The sequence below is a fragment of the Danio rerio genome, chromosome 12, assembly GCF_052040795.2.
Source record: "Danio rerio strain M-AB ecotype USA chromosome 12, GRCz13ab, whole genome shotgun sequence".
Classification (NCBI taxonomy): domain Eukaryota; kingdom Metazoa; phylum Chordata; class Actinopteri; order Cypriniformes; family Danionidae; genus Danio; species Danio rerio.
In genome coordinates, this window is record NC_141032.1 from 34,772,529 (window position 1) to 34,793,241 (window position 20,713).

General features: G+C 34.1%; 3 protein-coding genes across 18 annotated transcripts in view; 1 reads left to right on the top strand and 2 right to left on the bottom strand.

Moving 5' to 3' along the window:
* Positions 1-1,884, bottom strand: part of enpp7.1 (ectonucleotide pyrophosphatase/phosphodiesterase 7, tandem duplicate 1) — a 7,564-nt gene extending 5,680 nt beyond the window's left edge. The window contains 2 exon segments of the mRNA NM_001256805.1: positions 269-414; positions 1,588-1,884. Coding sequence (NP_001243734.1) covers positions 269-414; positions 1,588-1,834 — 393 coding nt within the window. The 5' untranslated portion in view covers positions 1,835-1,884.
* A 2,351-nt stretch (positions 1,885-4,235) lies between these two features.
* Positions 4,236-8,029, bottom strand: enpp7.2 (ectonucleotide pyrophosphatase/phosphodiesterase 7, tandem duplicate 2). The gene is given in 6 exon segments (NM_001328040.1): positions 4,236-4,474; positions 4,572-4,695; positions 5,028-5,271; positions 5,364-5,996; positions 7,212-7,357; positions 7,710-8,029. Coding segments are annotated over 6 exon segments (1,455 nt in total). The 5' UTR covers positions 7,957-8,029; the 3' UTR covers positions 4,236-4,413.
* A 4,812-nt stretch (positions 8,030-12,841) lies between these two features.
* Positions 12,842-20,713, top strand: part of rbfox3a (RNA binding fox-1 homolog 3a) — an 886,893-nt gene continuing 879,021 nt past the window's right edge. For all 16 annotated transcript variants that reach the window (XM_087276601.1, XM_087276616.1, XM_087276621.1 and 13 more), the window contains exons 1-2: positions 12,842-12,929; positions 19,203-19,266. The gene's annotated coding sequence lies outside the window, so the exon portion shown is untranslated. The remainder of the gene's footprint in view (positions 12,930-19,202; positions 19,267-20,713) is intronic.

Sequence of the window (20,713 nt, forward strand, 5' to 3'; positions counted from 1 at the left end):
AAAAGCATCTGATAAATGAATAAATGTAAATGTTCTTTCAAATTACTCCAAAATGAAGAATGGAAATATGAATGTAAGGCCATAAGAGAAAATTTGGCTTCATGATAGATGGTACATAAACCAGTTCTTTTGTCATGCTGCTTTTCCAGAAATATAAGTATAATATGATAATTCCTAAAAAATCCTGATTTTTGTTTTTTTTTTCATTTTGAAAGATAAATCCTTGCACTAAATCTTTAAAGTCAAATTCTAATGGTTTGAGGTGTACCTGTCGTTGAGCCGTTATCCAGATGGGTAGACTTCCATTATCCCAGTAATCATTAACAAACTGCGTCATGTAGTATTGTTTCTTTTCCTGAGTAGTTGTGTTAAACCAGTTGTTATGAATGACACCATGGTTCTCAATGTACCTTCCTAAGAAATGCAACAACATATTTTTTCAGCGTTACTCATTTTCTTAAGTGTTCCACTAAGACTTTCCTTCAATATTACAAATGAGTGCATACATTTGGCAGTCATATATAAAAGTTACTTTGCATTCAAGTCTCTTCATTTTGAAATTCACACATTCCCTTTAAAATCAAACCTCTGACCTTGGCATTGCTGTTGTGCCATTTTGAATTATATGATTATTTTAAAACTGCAAATCCATTTGGTTATTCTTTGAGTCTATATTTACAATATATGAAGTTGCCCCAAATGACTTATACATTTAAACTAAAATTAAACATTACATTTATTTGCATTAGATAAAAAATCACAGCATGTGGTCTAATTTTTTTTTTCAGAACTAACTCTTTATTAGACTGTGGTGCTATACAGTACATGGACAAGTTAGTGTCTGCATCAAATACATTTTACAAAAGTAATTCAGTTTAGATTAAAAGGATATGCAAGAAAATCGCCTCATATAATGTTTTAAATACATTATTTTGGAAAAAATAATTAGGAAATAATGTTTCATTGTCATTTATACTGTAGTATAGGATGTATTTATGTTATGATGAAACAACATACTTAATATGACATGTACTTATCAGAACAATGAGTGTTTTTATTAAGAAAGATTATTATAAAGAAATGAATAAAAAAAGGTAAATCCTGGTGTTTTGAAGGATGGTGCCAGAGTATAAACATTTAAAATGACATTCAATAATATTTTTGGACCACACGCTTGAATAGTCTTTTAATATGTCATCATTTGATATCAACACTAAATATGCATCTCAAACTTTTTACATTTTTGGTATATAAACATTTACACCATATGACATGGCAAAAATACCATGATATATTCTTGCTTAAAAATAAAATAAAATTGAAAACAGGTCACATTATTGTGCGTGAAGAAAAAAAAATATTGCATATCCTTTTATAATTTCGAATGGCACATAAAATCTTAAAATATTATGAAACATCCATTAGTCTAATTAAGAACAACTATAATTCAACAAACCGTAGAGCATCTGTACATTTGGAGGGTAGCATTTATTATTGTTTGATCTAAAACTTGTAATTTTAGAGTCGCTATATATTATGTATTCACTTTAAATTTCTAATATATTGCTGTTTTCCCTTTCTCCTTACCAGATAAGAGGGTGAAGTGTGTAGGACTGGTGATGGTCAGGAAAGGTGGAGTGACATATGCTGCTTTGACTCCATCCACAGCCATCTTATCCAGATTTGGGGTGTCCACATCTCGGTCGTAGTCCCATCTGAACCCATCAAAGCTGATTAGGAGCAGTTTGTTTTTTCCTGTGGTGCAGTGACCTCTGGTAGGAGCAGAGAGAGATGCTGGGAATGCAAGAAGCAAAATACTCAGTGCCAGTAACATGACAGGTATTCCACTCCAGGTGCTTCTGATGTAAAAGTTTAGCTTTTCTCTGGATGCTTTGAAGGTTGTTCCTGATCTAACAGTCTCAGCTTTTAACTGCTCCTTTTGTCTGTGGTCTTTGCCATCTCATAAAGTACACATTATTGATGTTTATGAGAAGAATTACACTATCTTATGTTATCTTATCAAGTGTCTTATCAGGGGTTATGGGACAAAAGCAATTCGCAGCTTATTTCGAAGTGATTTTTCCAAGATTTACGACTTGCTTGTAACATGGAACTTGGTATTTTTATATCAAGATTGAATAGTGTGAAGGTAAAAGATAAGTATCTAAGTAGTCATCACTTTCACATTGCCTAATTAAGTTATGAAGCTATTATGACAGCAAAAAAAAAAAAAAAAAAAAGCATTTGGACTTTATCAATCAGACAGTGCTTCTAAAGGTTAAACAGTTAAACCAGTGTTAACTAGCTTAGACGCTCATGCTGGCTTTTTTAGCAGAGAATCTTTGTTAAAATATGCATGATCATGCAGAACAAAAGGTTTTTCCATTGCTTATACCCACACACTATTTATGCATATTTTTTAATATTATTTCATTCTGAAATTATGCGCATTTGAAATTGTAAAAATGTGGTCTGAGTAAATGCATATGTTATGAATGTTAATGCATTTGAGTGCTAGTTTCGTGTTCCTAATCTAATTTAGTATAATTGTACAAATCCATAATTCTAAGAAATTTTAATGATTTTTGCATTATTCAAAACCACTGCTTAAGTTGCACTCTTGAGGTCATTGTTAAGCACTACAATCATACTACCATTGAGTTCAAGGCCAGTTCATGGTGTTCTTATGTATTGTCTCAGGTTTTTGTTGGCCTTTTTTATCTGCAGCTTCTGTTGAACTTCAGTTGTGAATGAGTTTCTGATTAGAGTATAAAAGCTTTAAACATTCATAGTGAATCGGTACGTTTATAATATAAACACAAAAATACTGAAGAATAACGTATTGGTAAAATTGCTCAGCTTTTTTTCTAATTATACAATATTCAAGATAAAATAACATTAATACAATGCACATAACATTACTTATACAGGTCATTTGATTTAACAATTTTGGCAAAGAGAAGTTCATAAAAAAACATTCACTGACAGTATTTGTGTCAACATATTTGGTGGATAGATATTGTAATAAGTTAATAATCTATTAAAAAAGGTAACTACACAAATCAATTGTTAGATAAACGAGATCTCAGTCTTACAAACTAGCAATGCTTTCTGTATTATTCAGAGTTGTACACAGTTATTCCCAAGCACCCAACAGTAGTTTTAGACCTACAGTAACTAATGATTTGAACACCACTGACAGATATTCTTTTTGACTTCTTGTTTGATTGGCAATAAGGTATATGCACAAGGACTTCTAATTTGCAGTAAGCCAGCTCGATAACACTTTTTTTTGATGGTCTATTTGAGTATTAGTAAACTGCCTGCTTAATATCTGTTGATACTGCTTCTTCAATAGACATTTAACTGACTATAAGAAACTTTGCAAGTACATGTCAACTTACACTAACCCTATCCCCAACCTAATAGTCTACTTATAATCTAATGAGAATTAGTTGCCATGTAGATGCAATGTAACCTAAATTCAACAAACGGACCACCAAACTAAAGTGTGACCGCCTACTCAATCGATTCCAGTCAACTGTCTTGCCATTACAAAATCCCCACATTAAAGATCTGTTCATTTGAAAAATCAATGGTCTTCTCTGCCTGATTGATATACAATAAAAAGGGTCTCAGACCGAACAAGAAGCCCTAAATTAAAATGATCTGCACCATGTCTTTAAAATAATGAAATTTATGTTTATTACAGTATTTTCATTGTAGTTTCTTTGATTGTCTGCTGCTCCTAAGGGTGTTTGCATTAAACGTTTTTTTTATCACGTTTTACACCTCAACAACTAAATGCTAAAGTCTGTTTCACTGATGATACTTTATTACATTACATCACAGATGCTGTATATGGAAATTTAAATAGTCACATTTACCTTTTCCCTGGAAGTTTATCGGTGGCTGAAAAACACTAGCTGTGCAAAATACAGCTAGTGTCGCCACTGGCTTGCTTGGTTTTGGGACTTATGAAGCTGTGAATCAATGGATTTGCTCTTCACGTTTTGGACTTCAGGCAAAATTAAACCACACTGAACTGAACTAAACTGAACTTCAACTCTGAAAACTGGACTGAAACAGTTTCAATTTACTAGAACTTCTATGTTAAGCTGCTTTGACACAATCTACATTGTAAACGGGCTATAGAAATAAAGATGAGTTCAGTTGAGTTGAATTGAATATACTCCATTTAATGGTTTGCACTTTTAAAAAAGGCCCAACACACATTTCAATTTATAATGCCGTTTATTATTTGCACATTTTCATAAAAATAAATTTGTGAAATCATTCTTCATATGAAAATATAATTTTCAGAAGTATTATTATAGGTTTATTATAAATTCTGCAGTTGTGAAAACAGTTTTTTTAATATATATATTTTGACCTTTAAAAAAAACCATCCACTTAGAATGATGTTTGTTTGGAGTCACCTTGCATCTCATCTTCATATCCTTTCTCTATTTCCCTGTTGAAGAATAAAGGTAAAAAAAACAGATCAGATTTTCTAAAAAGGGAAGAAACTGTCCCAAAAAATAATGTGTTAATGTAGCTTTGTGCCCTACTTTGAATACAGTTTGTGCTTTTTATATCCGTTGTAGGATGTGACAACCACAAATGCAAGAAATACAAATCCAACAACAGCAGCAAGACCAATAAACACATTTTGAAGACTTGACTTTGGATCATCTGTAAGAAAAAAAAAGCGAGAAATAAAGCATATTGTTTGATGTGAATGTTGTGTAATTTAAGATAAGATGATGTGAACTGGTTCATACTGTATGTTAATATAGTTAATTATAAAGGTTGAAGAGCAGTGTCTACTGCACATCTTATCAAGTTAAGTCTCAGGGTAACTCAAGGTTCACATGTGGGCAACTTATAATTTGTTTTATTTATATTATATTATCTAGACAATGGGTGAAATGTTACCTTGATATTTAAATATGTACCTTGAAGAAATCATTCATCTATCTTTTGTCACATTTGGAAACACCTGATAAACATTTAAATGGATCTACCTCCTGAATCACACGTCTCGCCATTGGATATCAGCATGTGTTGAGTGTTTTCCAGCGACCCATCGTTGATTTCTGGTTTTATCCCAATCAAGTGGCACATAAGAGGGTAAATGTTGACTGTCTCGAAAGGTCCAACCAACAAGTTCTTGTGAAAATCTGGTCCCACTGCCCTGAAAAAAGGCTTCATGTCCATGACTTCATTGTCATAGCCATGTTCTCCTTTATTGTTCTGAAGTGGATAAAACTAGAAGGATGTTTAAAACAAAAAATCACATGAAATGTAATGTTATTTTTTTTATGTTGTTATGTTTTTTTGTGGCGTATTTAGATCTTTACCCCACTAATGACATATCCTGGGTCTGCATAGAGGATGATGGGAAGAAGGCGAGGGTGTTTAGAGTAATGCAGTCGAGCAGGCATGTCTTCTTTCTTATAAATGTGAAGGTTTGGATGGCCTTCTTTCAAGGCATTATAAACTTTGTCAAGCAGCCCTTCTTTGGGCAACAGCATCGCAGTCGGTCCATAGTCCAACAAGTGGAACTGCAGATCTTTGTAAGAGAATCCTGGGATGTCGGTGAGGACTATTTCTTTGACTTGGTCTCCTTTGAACACTGTGCTCATTCCATGGTCAGCTGTGATGATGATGTTCATATGGTCACTGAGCCCGAGTTTCTCAGCAGTTTCTCGTATGTAGCCCACAGTTCGGTCCACTTTCTCAACTGCCTCACGACGCTCAGGTGAATCAGGGCCATGTTTGTGGCCGCTTTCATCCGGGTCACCAAAATACAAAGTTACAAAATCTAAGTCTTGTTCTTTAAACCAGTCTTTCATGACTTTGTCTACGTTCTCCTTCCATGCCGTCTCATTGGTATAGTCATAGGCTCTTGGTTCTACCTCCCTCTCTTGAACGGTTTCATTCTGATAAGTCGCTGCAGTTCCAGGGAAGTGTAAGGACCCTGTTTTAAGACCCTAAGAGGGGACACAGATTTATAGCCCAAGTACTGTTTATGTATATCTCTTTCAAGTTTAAAATGAATTAAATGTGACCCTGGAATAGAAAAAACTTATGTCTTATGTTGCACAAGTATTTTTGCCAAAATAGTCAAAATGCCCCCCAAAAATCTATAGAATATTAATTAAAATGATGTTCTATTAATGCATTTTTTTTTTCAACTGTAAACATATCAATAATTCATTTTTGATTAGAAATTTTCATGGCTAAGAACTTAACTTGGACAAATTTGAAGGTGAATTTCTCAATGTTTCGAACCGTTGGATTGCAGACATTTAAATAGTTGTGTCTCTGCCAATTATTGCTTTGTCCTAAGAAACCATCAATGCAAAATGTATTCAAATTATAAATATGTATAAATCTCACATTGACACTGTTTTGTGGTCTAGGTGTAACCCTACCGGTCCTACACTACTAAGAGCTTTCTCTTGTCAGGCAATGATTATGACAAAGCACCTGTTGTTGGGGGAAATTCTCCTGCCGACTCCGGACAACAGTTCATCAAACTCAGTCGGATGCAACGCTGAAACTCCATCATCCAGGTATAGTTTCTGGAGAAGTTTATGAGTTCACAGAGCACCTCAGAATGGATCTAATGGACTCAGGCACGTCTCCAAACGAATTGATGCAGTTTTTCAGTCTTTCTAAAGCAGATATATAAAGCTATTCTCTCAATAAAATCCATGTTAGCCATTTAGCAATGAAGCTAGTCACCAGGCAGACAGAAGCCCTAGCCATGACGTGAATCCGTGTCTGTTGTGTAGTGAATTTGACTTGCGAATTAAGCAAGTAAACTCAAAATGTTCACGTGTCTATTTACGTGTGATTTATCCTCGCGCACCATGTCAGGTGTGAACTCATTACACGCATCCCCCTACACCTCACTCCCATCTGGATCATGGCATCAATTTAACCCCACCAGTCTTACATTACCAAACCTGCACCGGGCTGGGATCGAACAGGCAACTTTCTGCAAAGAAGGCCAACGACCATGGCCTCTAGCGGCTGTCACTAGAGCACCTTTTAGAGGTGAGTGAGGTTTACCTGCACAGCACACTGGGTCACAAATGTAAGTGCAATAATATTACCAGCTGGTCTTATGTTGGTCTTATTTCAAAGATGCCTTTTAGAGCTTCTAATTAATAATTGATTGACTATGCCTTGAGATGTACCTGTCTCTGAGCTGTGATCCAAATGGGTAGAGTTCCATTATCCCAATATTCATCCACAAACTGCGTCATGTAGTACTCTTTCCTTTGTCGTGTGGTTGTGTTGAACCACACATTGTGAATTACGCCATGGTTCTCAATGTACCTTCCTGTGGAGAAAAACAATTGATCATTGATTCAATTATTTCTGTATCTGTATGCATTGAGGTGAATGTCATGCTTTATCATTCGTATTATTTATGATTATACAATATTGTATTTTATAGTAAACCACCCATACATCAATTAAAAAGTCAATGCAATTCATTATTTTAGTATTTAAACATAGTGCGCTGATTACCTACAGTACCATAATTATCTTTACTATTGGTTATGATGGATGTTTTTTTTTCACACAATATGTAGACAGATGCATTGTTTACTAGTACAATGCTACACCGTTTTTAGGGTCAGCATTGTGTGAAATAAATAATTTTGATTCATTTAATTTATTCTCCTTACCAGACAGGAGGGTGAAGTGTGAAGGACTTGTTATGGTCAGGTAAGGTGGAGTGACATATGCTGCTTTGACTCCATCCACAGCCATCTTATCCAAGTTTGGGGTGTCCACATCTCGGTCGTAATCCCACCTGAACCCATCAAAGCTGATTAGAAGCAGTTTGTTTCTTCCTCTGGTGCAACGATCTCTGGCAGGAGCAGAGAGAGATGCTGGGAATACAAGCAGCAAAATACTCAGTGCCAGTAACATGACAGGTATTCCACTACTTAGTTTCACACAGAAAAAAATAGCTGTTTTTTCAGTCTGATCTTATGGATTTATCAGCTGTCGGCTTAATTCTTTTGTCTAGGTGCTTTGCCATCAGTTTCTACAGACTTAAGTTCACATTATCATTGAGGTTTATGAGACTGATTGCATGTTTGTTATCTTGTCTTATCTACAGTCTTATCAGAAGTTATAGAGCAACAACAATCCCTCAGCTCTTTTCCTTATTTTTTTATAGCTTACAGTATTGAATTAAATGTTGGCTGCATGAAGTCTACTGTATATTTTGTATCTATATAAGTGTATAGACAGTCTATTATCTTGTAAAAATGGTTAGGAACAAAATGTAGCATCAGATAATTGTCGTTGTAATCTTCTGATAATCATTGAGACAGTGTTAATGGTGACATAGTGTTCAAGGAAAATATAACTCCACCACCAAAAAACAATACTCAAACAAAACCAGGGCTAGCGATAAAAAAGACAAACCTCTGCTTTTAATTGTTTAATAAAGTGTGCTTTATGTTTTGGCTCACACCTCTCATTTAAGAATTTTTAATAAAGATACTCTAAGATCGCCTTCTGTCCTTACTTGTTATTTTATCTAAAAAAAAAAGGTTAATGTTTTTTTTTCCAAAAATAAACTGTTTTTGTCTTCTGTGTGCACAAAAGTATTCTCATGGCTTTAAAATACAGCATACTGATTGAACCACTGAATGCATTTGATTTGTTTTGAGTTGTTTTTTTTCTGGACACTTGCTGTCTATAGAGGATGGCAGCTCTCAGATTTAATCTAAAATATCCTATAAGTATTCAAAGATGAATGAATGGCCCCGGGGTTTGGGTCAACATAAAGGTGAGTAGTCAATAGCATATTTCAGCTTTGGGTGAACTAACCCTTTTTGGCATCCTGTACTACATAAGCTTGTCCACCAGAGGGAGGTTTTGACTAAGGAAAACTTAGAATTGTCTCTTTATTGAGATTTATTACAGTCAAGTGTAAAATTTTATGCATCTGTTAATTATGAAGATTTAATTTATTTAGAATGATGGATGAAAGCAATAAAGACACATTTACAACCCAAAAAGACACAATCTACAAACTTTTGTGTAATACAAGATGAGTCATCATCATGACAGACTGCAATAATTTTGACTTACTCTGACTGAACTTGAAATTTACTACTGGGTGCATGACTGTGGCTTTTGGGTAATTGTGACAGGAACCTCAGAAACAATTTGACTACAATGACCTTATGAGTTTCTGGGAAGACCTGAAAAAAATCTATATATACATTCATCTGTCTTGGTTGTTCAGTGCTTGTCATGGGCCAGGCCCTTTGCCTTCAGAACTTTAATTCCTTGTGGTATATATTCAACAAGGTGCTGCATCAACCCTTCAAGTTTTTAGTAATTGCTGACCTGATATCATACACTTCTATGGTGAATGTCTCCTGTACCACCACATTCCAAAGATTGTGATGAAAATCTTGTTACTTGGGAGGAGCATTGACTCTAGCAAACCAGCAGCGAACCAACAAGAACCAGCTTCAATATTAATAATAATAATAAAAACTGATTTGAGCTTTGTAACAAGGCATGTGTCCATCATGTAGTCATAAATGAATGGAGATGGTCAGCAACAACATTCAAAAAGACTGGCATTTACACAATACTCAGTTTCTATTAAATGAGGCCCTACAGTCTTTGCCCCAAGAACATTTCCCTCACACACCATTACATCACCAGCAGCTTGAACTGTTGAAAGCAGTATAGATTCAAGCTTTATATGTTGTGTATGCCAAATTCTGACCTTATCATCCAAATGTTAAAAACAGAAAGTGAGACTCATAAGACCAGGCAACCTTTTTCAAAGTCATCTACTTCCAACTTTGGTGAGCCTTTGTAAACTATACAGCTTCAGTTTCCTGTTCTTAGCTGACAAGCGTGGGACTGGTTTGGTTTTCTGATTTAACAAGGTTGGGTGTAGGCTACTCTGTGTTCAGATATGCTTTATTTATTTATTTTTTTTTATTTTTTTTGCAGACATTGGTGGTAAACGAGTAGCTATCTTTCTAGTTGATATAGATATCTAGTTGATATAGAGTTCTAGTTGTCTTTCTGTCAGATCACACAATATGATCATTGTCATCGGATCTTTTTTTGCCCACAGAACTGCCACTGTTTGAACAGTTTATCAATTGTTTACCATTAATCTTTGTAAACCATAGTAATATAAATGGTTGTGTTTGAAAATTTAGCTAAATACCCAGACAGCTCCTTCATCAACAGTCATTTTCAACGCCGTTTAAATTATTTTGATGCTCGGTTCGAACTTTACCATACCTTCTTGTCTTCACTTACATGCCAAAATGCTTTAAATGGTTGCCATGTGATTGGCTAATTAGATGTTGTTAACGAACAGTTAACGTACGAAGTGAGTAAAGTTAAGCAAGCCTATGTTTTACTTATTTCCTTCGCCAGTACTGACTGTGGTTGAGTTTTCTATTACAGCCACATGATGGCGACAGACACCTTTTAGTTTTTTTTTCTTTATTTCACAAAAGTTCTGCAGAAATCATTATTTTTGTGTGTGTGTGTGTGTGTGTGTGTGTGTGTGTGTGTGTGTGTGTGTGTGTGTGTGTGTGTGTGTGTGTGTGTGTGTGTGTGTGTGTGTGTGTGTGGTTATTTTTGAGGATATATTGTTTAGAGTTAGGGAGTATTTCTAATAAAAATCTGAATAACTAGAATAAAATTAGTAAATGGTGAGGAAATTATAATTTGTTTTGGGTGAACTATTATTTAATGTTAAACACTTGCTTACTGCTAAACAGATATTTATTATTTTTTTATTTTTTTATTTAGGTATAATCAGAAGTCACAAAGGATAAATGTGTGTGAAGTCTGTAAAGTGCTCTTGGGTTCTTGAAATGCAAATGATAACAAATCGTAAACTCCACATTTAGGACACATTTACCAGAGTGGTGCAAGATGTCTTACAATTGTAAGTAACAACTAAAATAGTTGACCTGAAGCTAGCCTATTATAGCACGATTAAGACTACATGCTCTCATAGGTGCTCACATTTTTGTTTCCGCAGGACAAAACTGTCTACAACTTGTTTTGGTCATTTTTCTAAAATGCTTCCATTTTTGACATAAGGATTTTAAGAAAAAGGTGTAAAGCATTCATTATATTATTAAAGACAAAATTTTTATTGTTTTAGTGAACTTGATACTAAAGTTTGGTAAAATAAAGGCCTAGTTCAAAAAATATACCAAACTATATTAGATTAAAGTTGCCATGGGTAATTTCATAATTTATTTCATAATATTTAGAAGTAAATAGCAATAAAACAAAAACATTTATATTTATAACACAGTGGAGTTCAATGCTGAGAACACTAGAGCAGAATCTGCCTTTGACTTGATTTTCTTACCAAAGTCTCTGCACTGTCGGGTGACAGTATGTATTTTTAAAAAAATCTGAATAACTTCCACAATTAAATTGAAATATTTTATTTTAGTTAGCTTTTAACAATAAAACAAAGGGTTACATTAAATTTAAATTGAAAATCTGGAAACATACCAATAGGGTACGACAAGGCTGTGTCAGCTCACATATTCTTTTTATAGCTTTTTACAAATGAATGTTCAAGTAAGCATTCACAGAATTTTATTTTAAATATACAGCCATACTGATTTATTTAGAGAATAATTATATAAGTGTTATCTACCAGTCAGAAATTAGCCAGTTTATCGATTGGTGTGATAAAAATAGGCTAAAAATAAATACTAAGAAACCAGAAGAGATGGTATTTGAACCAAAGCGTAGGCTATATTGTAGGTGACCATTGTCAAGTGGTTGTACACGACCATCCTATTACTCAGTCAGAGACCTATAAGTACTTGGGCATTTACAGTACATTGACAGTTATTTTAACATGGAAAACACATAGAGTGAGTTTGCTCTCGTTTACACCGGAGATTGTATTTTTTACGGAGGTCACGACTTTTTGGAGAAGAAGAAGCTTATGATGTTGTTTTATAAAGCTGTTCTTGAAAGCATGGTTAGATATGGTACAGTGTGATTTGGCAACCTATCTGTAAAAAGTGTAAATCTAAGTCTCTTAAAGACAGGATGGAAAATAGTTGGGCACGATGAATATTTTAATCCTCAAGATTTATATGAGAATTGTGTCCTCAATCAGGTGGAAAGGATTCTGAATGATCCCACTCATTTTTTGTTTCCACATTATGAATTGCTTTTCTCTGAGAGTCCCTAAGTGTAGGTTGAACCGATAAATAATCCTTTGTACCAGTTTCAGTGGGTTTACTTAACAAGATCTTAATTAACATTGTAATTATTGTAACTATTGTATTGTGTATTGTTTTTTATTGTTTGTGTTTTTGGAATGTCTGCATCAATATGGTGATGTCCAATAAAATATTTTTGTCAAAGACAATAAAGTTTTACTACTACTTACTACTACTTCCTCTCTTCTCAGATGGGATATTGGGCTGAATCAAAGCTTTCCATGCACCAACTTCGGCCCCTCTAGCCCTAGTTTGGGCATCACTGTTCTAGATACACCAACTGTAAGGCCTATTTCATCCTTATCTTCTTTGCTTTTGTAGGCTTTAAAGAAATAAAACCAGAAAAAAAAGATCTATTAAAACTTTAATGTATAGAAAACAGAAGACACAAAATTTAGTTGTATTAGGGTCCGTGTAGGTCCGGACCTATTAGCCCCACCCACAATGGTCTTCGAAATCCAATGTAGAGAATCCACGAGCTGATTTTAGATTGTCATGTTTAATAACCAATCCGATTGCTTTTTGTAAATATGGGTGTGGCCTTTCATAGTTTCGCGGTACTGCTTCCGACAGGCCCTCCTGATTTGCACCTGCCGAGCTAGTGTTGTTCCCATTCTGACAAACTTCCGGTGACCTGTTATTGTAAGTTTTCTTCCATTTTACACGGTTCCATTTACAGCATCGATGTTGTAATGTCATTAAAATACAATCAGTTAAATAGACTTGGCATTTATTTAGTTGCTCCAGCGTAAAACGAGAAAAATAAGCCGTTTACTTGCACGCGCCAGTCAGAATCGGTAGGCTAGCGCAGAAGCTCAATTGAATATACTGGGGTAAATAAATGCTCATATTATGAAGACATAGCGGGCAAAATGTAATTTAATGCAGTGCTTCTTGTACATTCTGAGTGGAGATTGCTGATTTTCAAAGAAAACAGACCTTAAACGCGCCGATTTTACGATGGCATTTGGTTCACCGGAAGCGCTTAACCAGGTTACTGACAAATTAAAAGTCTTATTACTATACTTCGGCATATACCCTATTGACGAATAAATGAGCTTAAGTCAAGGCTGTTTTTTTCTTTCTCATATTATTTACAGTTTACAGTAAATATTTACTGATAGTAACAAATAGTAGGCCTAAGTATTTTCGGGAATTGTCTAATTTGTCTATCACTTACAATAATAAATTTGTCGAAGTATAAGGTAACCCGTGGTGTATATTATATGGTTTGGTGGGTTGCGTAAGTTTTTTTTCAAACTGTCATAGTCACATTAAATTGAATATGGTTTAACCCATGTCGCTGGATTTTATGTAAATAAAACGCCTTTTAGCAGGTTTTGACCTTTACTTAAGATGTGAAAATGTACTGCCTACCTCTGTCTAGAAATTCTAGACATAATAATAAAACCTTTTTTTTTTATATAAATCAGCTGCTACTGTAATTAAAAACCTGTGTTTGCTCAACCTAAATCATAATTGTATTAGTGTAAGCGACAAGCTTGTAACGTTTAAAAGCCTTATGAAATCCCAAATGAGTATTATTTTATTTATTTGTACCTTGTTTTACCAAGAAGTATTTATTAAAAATCACTTTTGAATGAAATGAATTCAATAGACTTGCAGGTTTATTGTTAAAAAAGAGAGCAATAGATGCTGTAAATCCTACACGATGTTTTGAACATCATTGCATGGCATGCACAACCTCTTACTTTCTATGTGCTTGTGTTATTGGTAATTTCATGGTCTTGACCCAGGCTTTCAATAAATGAAACCCATGTGCTTGTTTTATATTACGACCTCCATTTGACATACGTTCATGACCCCAAAACTCATCTCATTTCATAATGCAGTTTATGATGCACTTTCCCAGCCCCCGCCTACCTGCTTGCTACATGTCAAATGTTAGCTGTTTGAGGGCATGGTAATGTATTATGATGACTATTGGAAACAACTGGTGGTAAATGGCAAGGACCATTTAGATCTATGCCAGTGATTACAACCTAACGTAAGCTTTCGAAAGTGATGCATGTGTTTCATAGCAGTTATGGGGGTGTTCAATCATGCCAGACATTCTCTACTGATCTCTTTGTGTTTCTGTTGGAGCTTTTGGTACGGTAACCACACATATTGATCTGTCTTTTAGTCCATATAATGTAAATAAATTGAAAGCATACAACAGTTACTGTGGTAGGTTTGTTAAAGGGACAGGTCACCCCAAAATGAAAATTGTCAATACAGTTACTCACCCTCATGTTGTTCCAATCTCTCAGGACCTTAGTTCAACTTCAGAATGCAGATAAAAATATTTTGTCAGATAGCTCCCTGATCCTACATACAAGTAATTTGAGACAAAATTCAACCTTGCCATGCAAACAAATTGGAAAAAACCTTTAAAAGTTGTTTGTATAGGTTTATATTTTACAGTACTATAAAGACACTTAAAATGTCTCTGTCAATGTTTACTTTTCTTTAATTGATTTACCAACGTAGCACAAGTGGCAATATAATTTTTGTTGCATCTGTAACAGAGAAATTTTTCATTCTGAAGTATTTCCTCATAAATGCAAAATAATAAAATTATAATAAATTATTTTAGTTCTATAGAAAACCAACTCTTACGCTTTTATAAGTATACTATTTTTAGATTGTGCAGTTTAATTCACAGAATTTCTACATAATATGTTTTATACTGTAGACTCGCATACCTTTTTAGTCACAGATCCATAATGCATGTTTATTTCCCTCATTTGAAATATAAATCACGTTTACAGATTAATACATTTTTTTTGGACCATTTTACTCTGTGGTTAGTTGTTTAGGGAAAAAAAATGGTAACACTTTATTTTGATAGTCCATTTGAGTATTAGTAGACTGTCTGCTTAATATCTGTTGATACTGCTCCTATAGACATTTAACTGACTATAAAAAACTTTGCAAGACTGTCTTTAGTGGTTTAATCGATATATTATCAATTAGGGCTCCACGATATTTGAAAAACCTGACATAGCGATTTTTTTTTTCTTTTGCTGTGTTGTACAGTGCTCAGCATAATTGAACATTTGAAAAATGATTATATGAATATTTTTATCCATTTCTCAGTGAATATTCACCTTATTCTCTGCATACGAGTGGGCACAGCCATTTGAATCTTTGTGGCTTGAGGCTTCCGGTCTCATCCACTTCCATTCATTTTTACACATTAAAAACAGGTCATTTTTGCTGCTTGATGTTGCAAACTGATATTTTCTTATTATGTTATTTTACTTTGTCTGTATAGTCATGCACACACTTGTTTGTAGAGCAAGTAGTTTGACCGTTTTCTGTCGTTTATCATTCCTGGTAATTTCTCCCATAGACAACTGAATCAGTTGTTCTAAAACAATCACAAAAACGAGCGCACTTCCACATTGAAGAATAAAGTCAATAGGCAATGTATTTTTGGTGCATTTAAACAAAACATATTTAATAAACAGATTTATTTATTAAGATAATATTTTATTCACCAAACATGTTTAGAAATTGAAAAATAATACAATCAAATTCAAGCTAAATATTGCAAAAAAAAAAAAAAAAGTTATAACCTACAAAATCTCAACAACATTTTTAATTTTTTTGCTTCTCTTGATCTTTAATCTTTTTTAAATTTGTATTTAAAGGTTGTATTTCTGTGTACTTGTTTTTTGGATTGTTATCTTAAGTTATAAGCTCCAGATTTGGCTTCAGTACTGACTAATCTAATGTATATACAGCAATATAGTATTGTATAGCTTCCTAATAAAAGTATGATTTTTAAAAGATAGATTTGTGAGGGGTGTACTTGTATATGCTGAGCACTGTATACTGCAATATGAATACAATTTTAACAGGTGATTTGAATGGCTTTTTTTGGGAAAGGTTTCATCCAATTAGGTTGACTGGGGAGATTAAGTCTTTTTTATGCAGTGCATCTGCGTACAGTATAAATTACAAACATGTATAAATACCATAGAACAAAACCTTAAGTTAAATAAACATGGTTTCCAGGGGAGTCTTACAGTTCAAATACAGAAATGTAATAATCAAAAGTAAAATAAGATGCGATGTGATTATATCAGAAATGCATATTGCAATATCAATGCTTAAATGATTTATTGTTCAGCCCTATTATCAAGATACGTGTAAATTTTTGTGAGGACAACATAAAACAAAAACAGTGTTATTCAAGAGTTTCTTCTCCTCAGTGTCAGTTAGGGTTGTAACGGTATGAATTTTTTACGGTATGATAATCGTCTAAAACAATACCACGGTTTGACGGTTTCGCGGTATACGGTATGTTACAAATGTTACAAAATAATAGAACAGTGAAGCAAATTTGACTTTTTCCAAATAATATATTTTTAGTTACTATAAACAACACCACTTACAATGAACAAATAAAAATAAGAAAATAATAAATAATGTGTCAAAGTCCAAATAAAGTCCAAATAAACATGGTGCAAATCCTCAGTAAAAAATAGATATAAATATTTACTATACTATAAATAGTTACATAACGAAACTAGATTCAATATGGAACATCCTTAGGTTTTATGTGCCAGCATGGATATGGTTGTCTATGGATATGGATATGGTTGTCTGCAATACAGACAAACAGCTGCATCTTCATTTGCGTCATTTGAAAACAGCAAGAGCAGCAGTTTGTCATTGCTGTGTCACTGTTTTGTCATGTTTCTGTGCTGCTGTGCATGCAAAAGTACTTAGTATGAGAATTATTTCATGCAAAACTTTTTTTTTTTTGCGTTTTATTTAGCCGCGCATAAATGTATGCCTATCTCTCATTCCGTGTTGTTCAAAAAGCTTGGTCCACAAACAAAAGCGAAACCTATGCTTATTGGTTGTGATATAGCGAGTTTGAACCAATCTGGGCATGGAGGAGGGACAATGCATCAATGTATCATGTCTGATTTGTCCGGAGACACAGTGACGAGCGTTTCTTTGTCAAATCAGCGTTGTCAAATGTTGATGACGTAACCGCACTGATTCCGGAGCCTCTGAAAGTCCGCGAATGTTATGTTGAGCTGAGATTCTCTTCTTTATGCCAATCTTTGAATTGTTTTACCAAGAAGTATTTATTAAAAAAATATAAAGTGTTTTTAGCCGCGGGCGGCTGTCTCGGTCTTTAAGGGTTAAAACCGTTGATATGCAATTGTTCATGGTATGATAATCGTGCACGTTCAAATCGTGGTAAAACGTCATACCGGTATATTGTTACAACCCTAGTGTCAGTATAGTGTGCATGCTGACAAGCACTATGAGCTGATGTACAGTTTACCCCAAATTCCTGCATGCAACTTCCTCAGTTTGATACAAAACACAGGTTCGTCTGAGGTAATGCAGGTATGACTGAGCGTGTCCTGAATTACAGTGCTCTTGTGAACTTGCACTCTATACTCACACTGATGGAAACAAACTGTTTTATAAAGTCTTTATTTTAGTTTTATGTTTACAAAAAAGTATTGTCATAGCTTAATAATATTGAACCACTGGAGTCATATGGTGTGTTTTGAGGATGTTTTCTGTTTTGAGCTCTCTGATTTCATGTAAAATATTTTAATTTGTACTATGAAGATGAAAGAAGGTCTCAGATTTGGAAAAACATGAGGGAAAGAAATTAATAGTCGAATCTTCATTGATTAGTGATCTAACACTAACTGTTGTTTGGCAAAATCACAGCCATTGATCGTGTTTAGAACAACAGCACTCTTGCTCTTTTTGGTACAAAATCGCTGCTGTCTTTGACCTTTTATGAAATAAGAATGGGTAGAATTGCATATCGATGCTAATGACGTCTGTTCGTATATCATTCCGAGAGCATTTTTATCTAGGAGGCTGGTCAGTAGTGTTTTATGATGCAGCCTTATTGAAGTCAATCAAATCATCTGACAGCTAGTTGCTCAGATGGGGTTTGCTTTTGGCCTTGGGACAGGTTCAAGGTGAACACCTAATCTCTTGGAAGATAAGCTATTACTGTCATCAAGGCTCATTTTTCTCATTTACATTCACCTACATACATGAAGAGAAAGTGAAAGCTGTGTGCATAAGAGAGAGTAAGTGAATGTTTTAAAATATTACTGGTCTAAAGTAGACATAGAATGAGAAAGCACCCTATTATTCTAAATGCATGTTATAATGTGAATGAGACATGCTTTTGTTTTGACCTCATAATGTCACAATTGAATCTTCCAGAGAAAAAGACAGTCTTGAGTTAGATACAGTATACGCACAACCTTCTAATCATTAAAAAACAAGGTGTACAGGTGGTTGATGCATGTACACTAGAAGATGTTTTCTTATGCTAGTGTCTGCTCTATTTTTTTCAGATGTTATGACTGATTACAATGTCTTTTTTTATCCTCACACTCAATGTTAATGTGTTTATACTCTAGCATACTGCATGCATAACAAAAATTAAGCATACTTTTGAGTTCTTTTAGTCAATATAAATGATTCCCTTGGAATATTGCAATAATTTGCTTTATTTTTGTGTGTAACATGTCTAAAATTATAGTAATCTTAAAAGGATAGTTCACTCACTATGGAAAATTATGTTATCATTTACTCATCCTAAACCTGTTTCAGACCTGTTTGAGTTTTTCTTCCAGTGAACAGACTATGATGTTTTAAAATATGTTGGAAAACAGTAGCCAGCCAGTTGACTACCATAGCCCGCCCCATGTCAATGTCTAACGGTTTACACATTCTTCAAAATATCTTCAAAAGAAAAATAGAAAAAAAAAAATCATAAGATATGGAAGCATGTGAGTGTGTAGTAAGTAATAGTAAGTAGTAAGTAATAAAAAAGTCATTTTTTTTGTGGGGTGAACTGCCCCTTTAATGCAGACCTGATTGATTGTAATTTATCTGTCTTTTTAGAACTCTCAAGAGTGTTCAACAGCAGAGGTGAAACTGAAAGTTAACTCCATCAAGAGCAGCGCTGGTAAGTGAAATGTTTTAAGAAAAACATGTATATTTTCAGTTACAGAACATAATTATTTTTATGAAGTTACACCGTTAAACAATTCTGTGCATGTGTGTTTCTACTGCATATACTGTATGTGCGTTTGTATGGAAGAGTGTAGGAGAAAGTATGTGCCAACGGGGAACAGTTATAAAATGTCAGTTTGTGTGAAGAAAAACAGTGGAATAGTTGATAATTTTTAGCCATATGTTAATTAAATTTGTTTGTTTGCTCTATATCTTTGTGGGCTTTTGTACTGGGGTCCGTTCTTCGTACGTGGATTACTCAGTTAGCTGGATTTGGATATTGACGATTTGACACGATCCAGGATCGTTTCGTTCTTCAAAGCTGATCCGAGAGTTGTTGTCATAGCAACAGTTCTGCTAGGTCAAACCTGATCGGGAGCAGGTTCAATTCATATAAACAGGATTAGATCGGCTCAGTTCAAGCAAAGATAATACAGAAAGTATGTTCTGAATTCTGATATTTTCTTACAGTAGTGGTTATATACACTTGGGAAAATGGTACATATTTTTTAACTATGTATATATAAAGTTATAGTTATTAATAAAATAAATAAAGTTATACATATTAATAAAACTTATGCAATCTGTACCAATCAAAATGAAAGTACAAAGACTGCCACCTGGTGGTGCAAAGAGAAAACTTATTGATATGAACTTTTTAGATCGCTTTAGTACAAATTGTGTATGATAGAAATGCACAATATGTGACTTTTTTTTAAAAAGCAATAATACATTTATGCAGTCATAAACATGTTTTGATAGTTAATAGTGATTTGAAGCTTCACAAAAGTTGCAGACGCCTTTACCAATATCAAAATGCTTTTGTAAACAACCAGTTATTCTTTACGCCGATTAAAAAACGGCTACTATAATAAAGAAAATATTTTCTAAATTTAGAACTAAATACACTGATATGCACTGAAATACATGATGAATACTCTTGACACAAGAAAGTGTAAAGCCTGCAGCTCACAACAAATGTGGAAGGTGTCATATTTAACAAACCATTTCTGCTAATTTGATGTAATTTTGCTCACATGTATAATTGAATATTAATCAGATAATGTCATTACGCTGCTGTGCCGTCAGCCAATCGCTGCATAGCAGATCATGATTTCGAGGATCGATAGATCTGTCCTTCACAACACACGCAGCGATCTCAGATCAGTTCATCCAGACATTCTAATCTGATTCGCGAACTTGTTTGAAGAACCAAATTAGCGAGAGATCAGTTATCAAGATTAAAAGATCCAGGATCTGTCAAATCATCTTAGATCATTTAAGCGAGGTACGAAGAACGGACCCCTGGTGTTTAGGTGATGTTTACACACTTGAGCTTTTGTAGTCCACATCACTCAGGCATCTTTGACCCTTGAAAATGGAAGGTTTTGAAAATACTA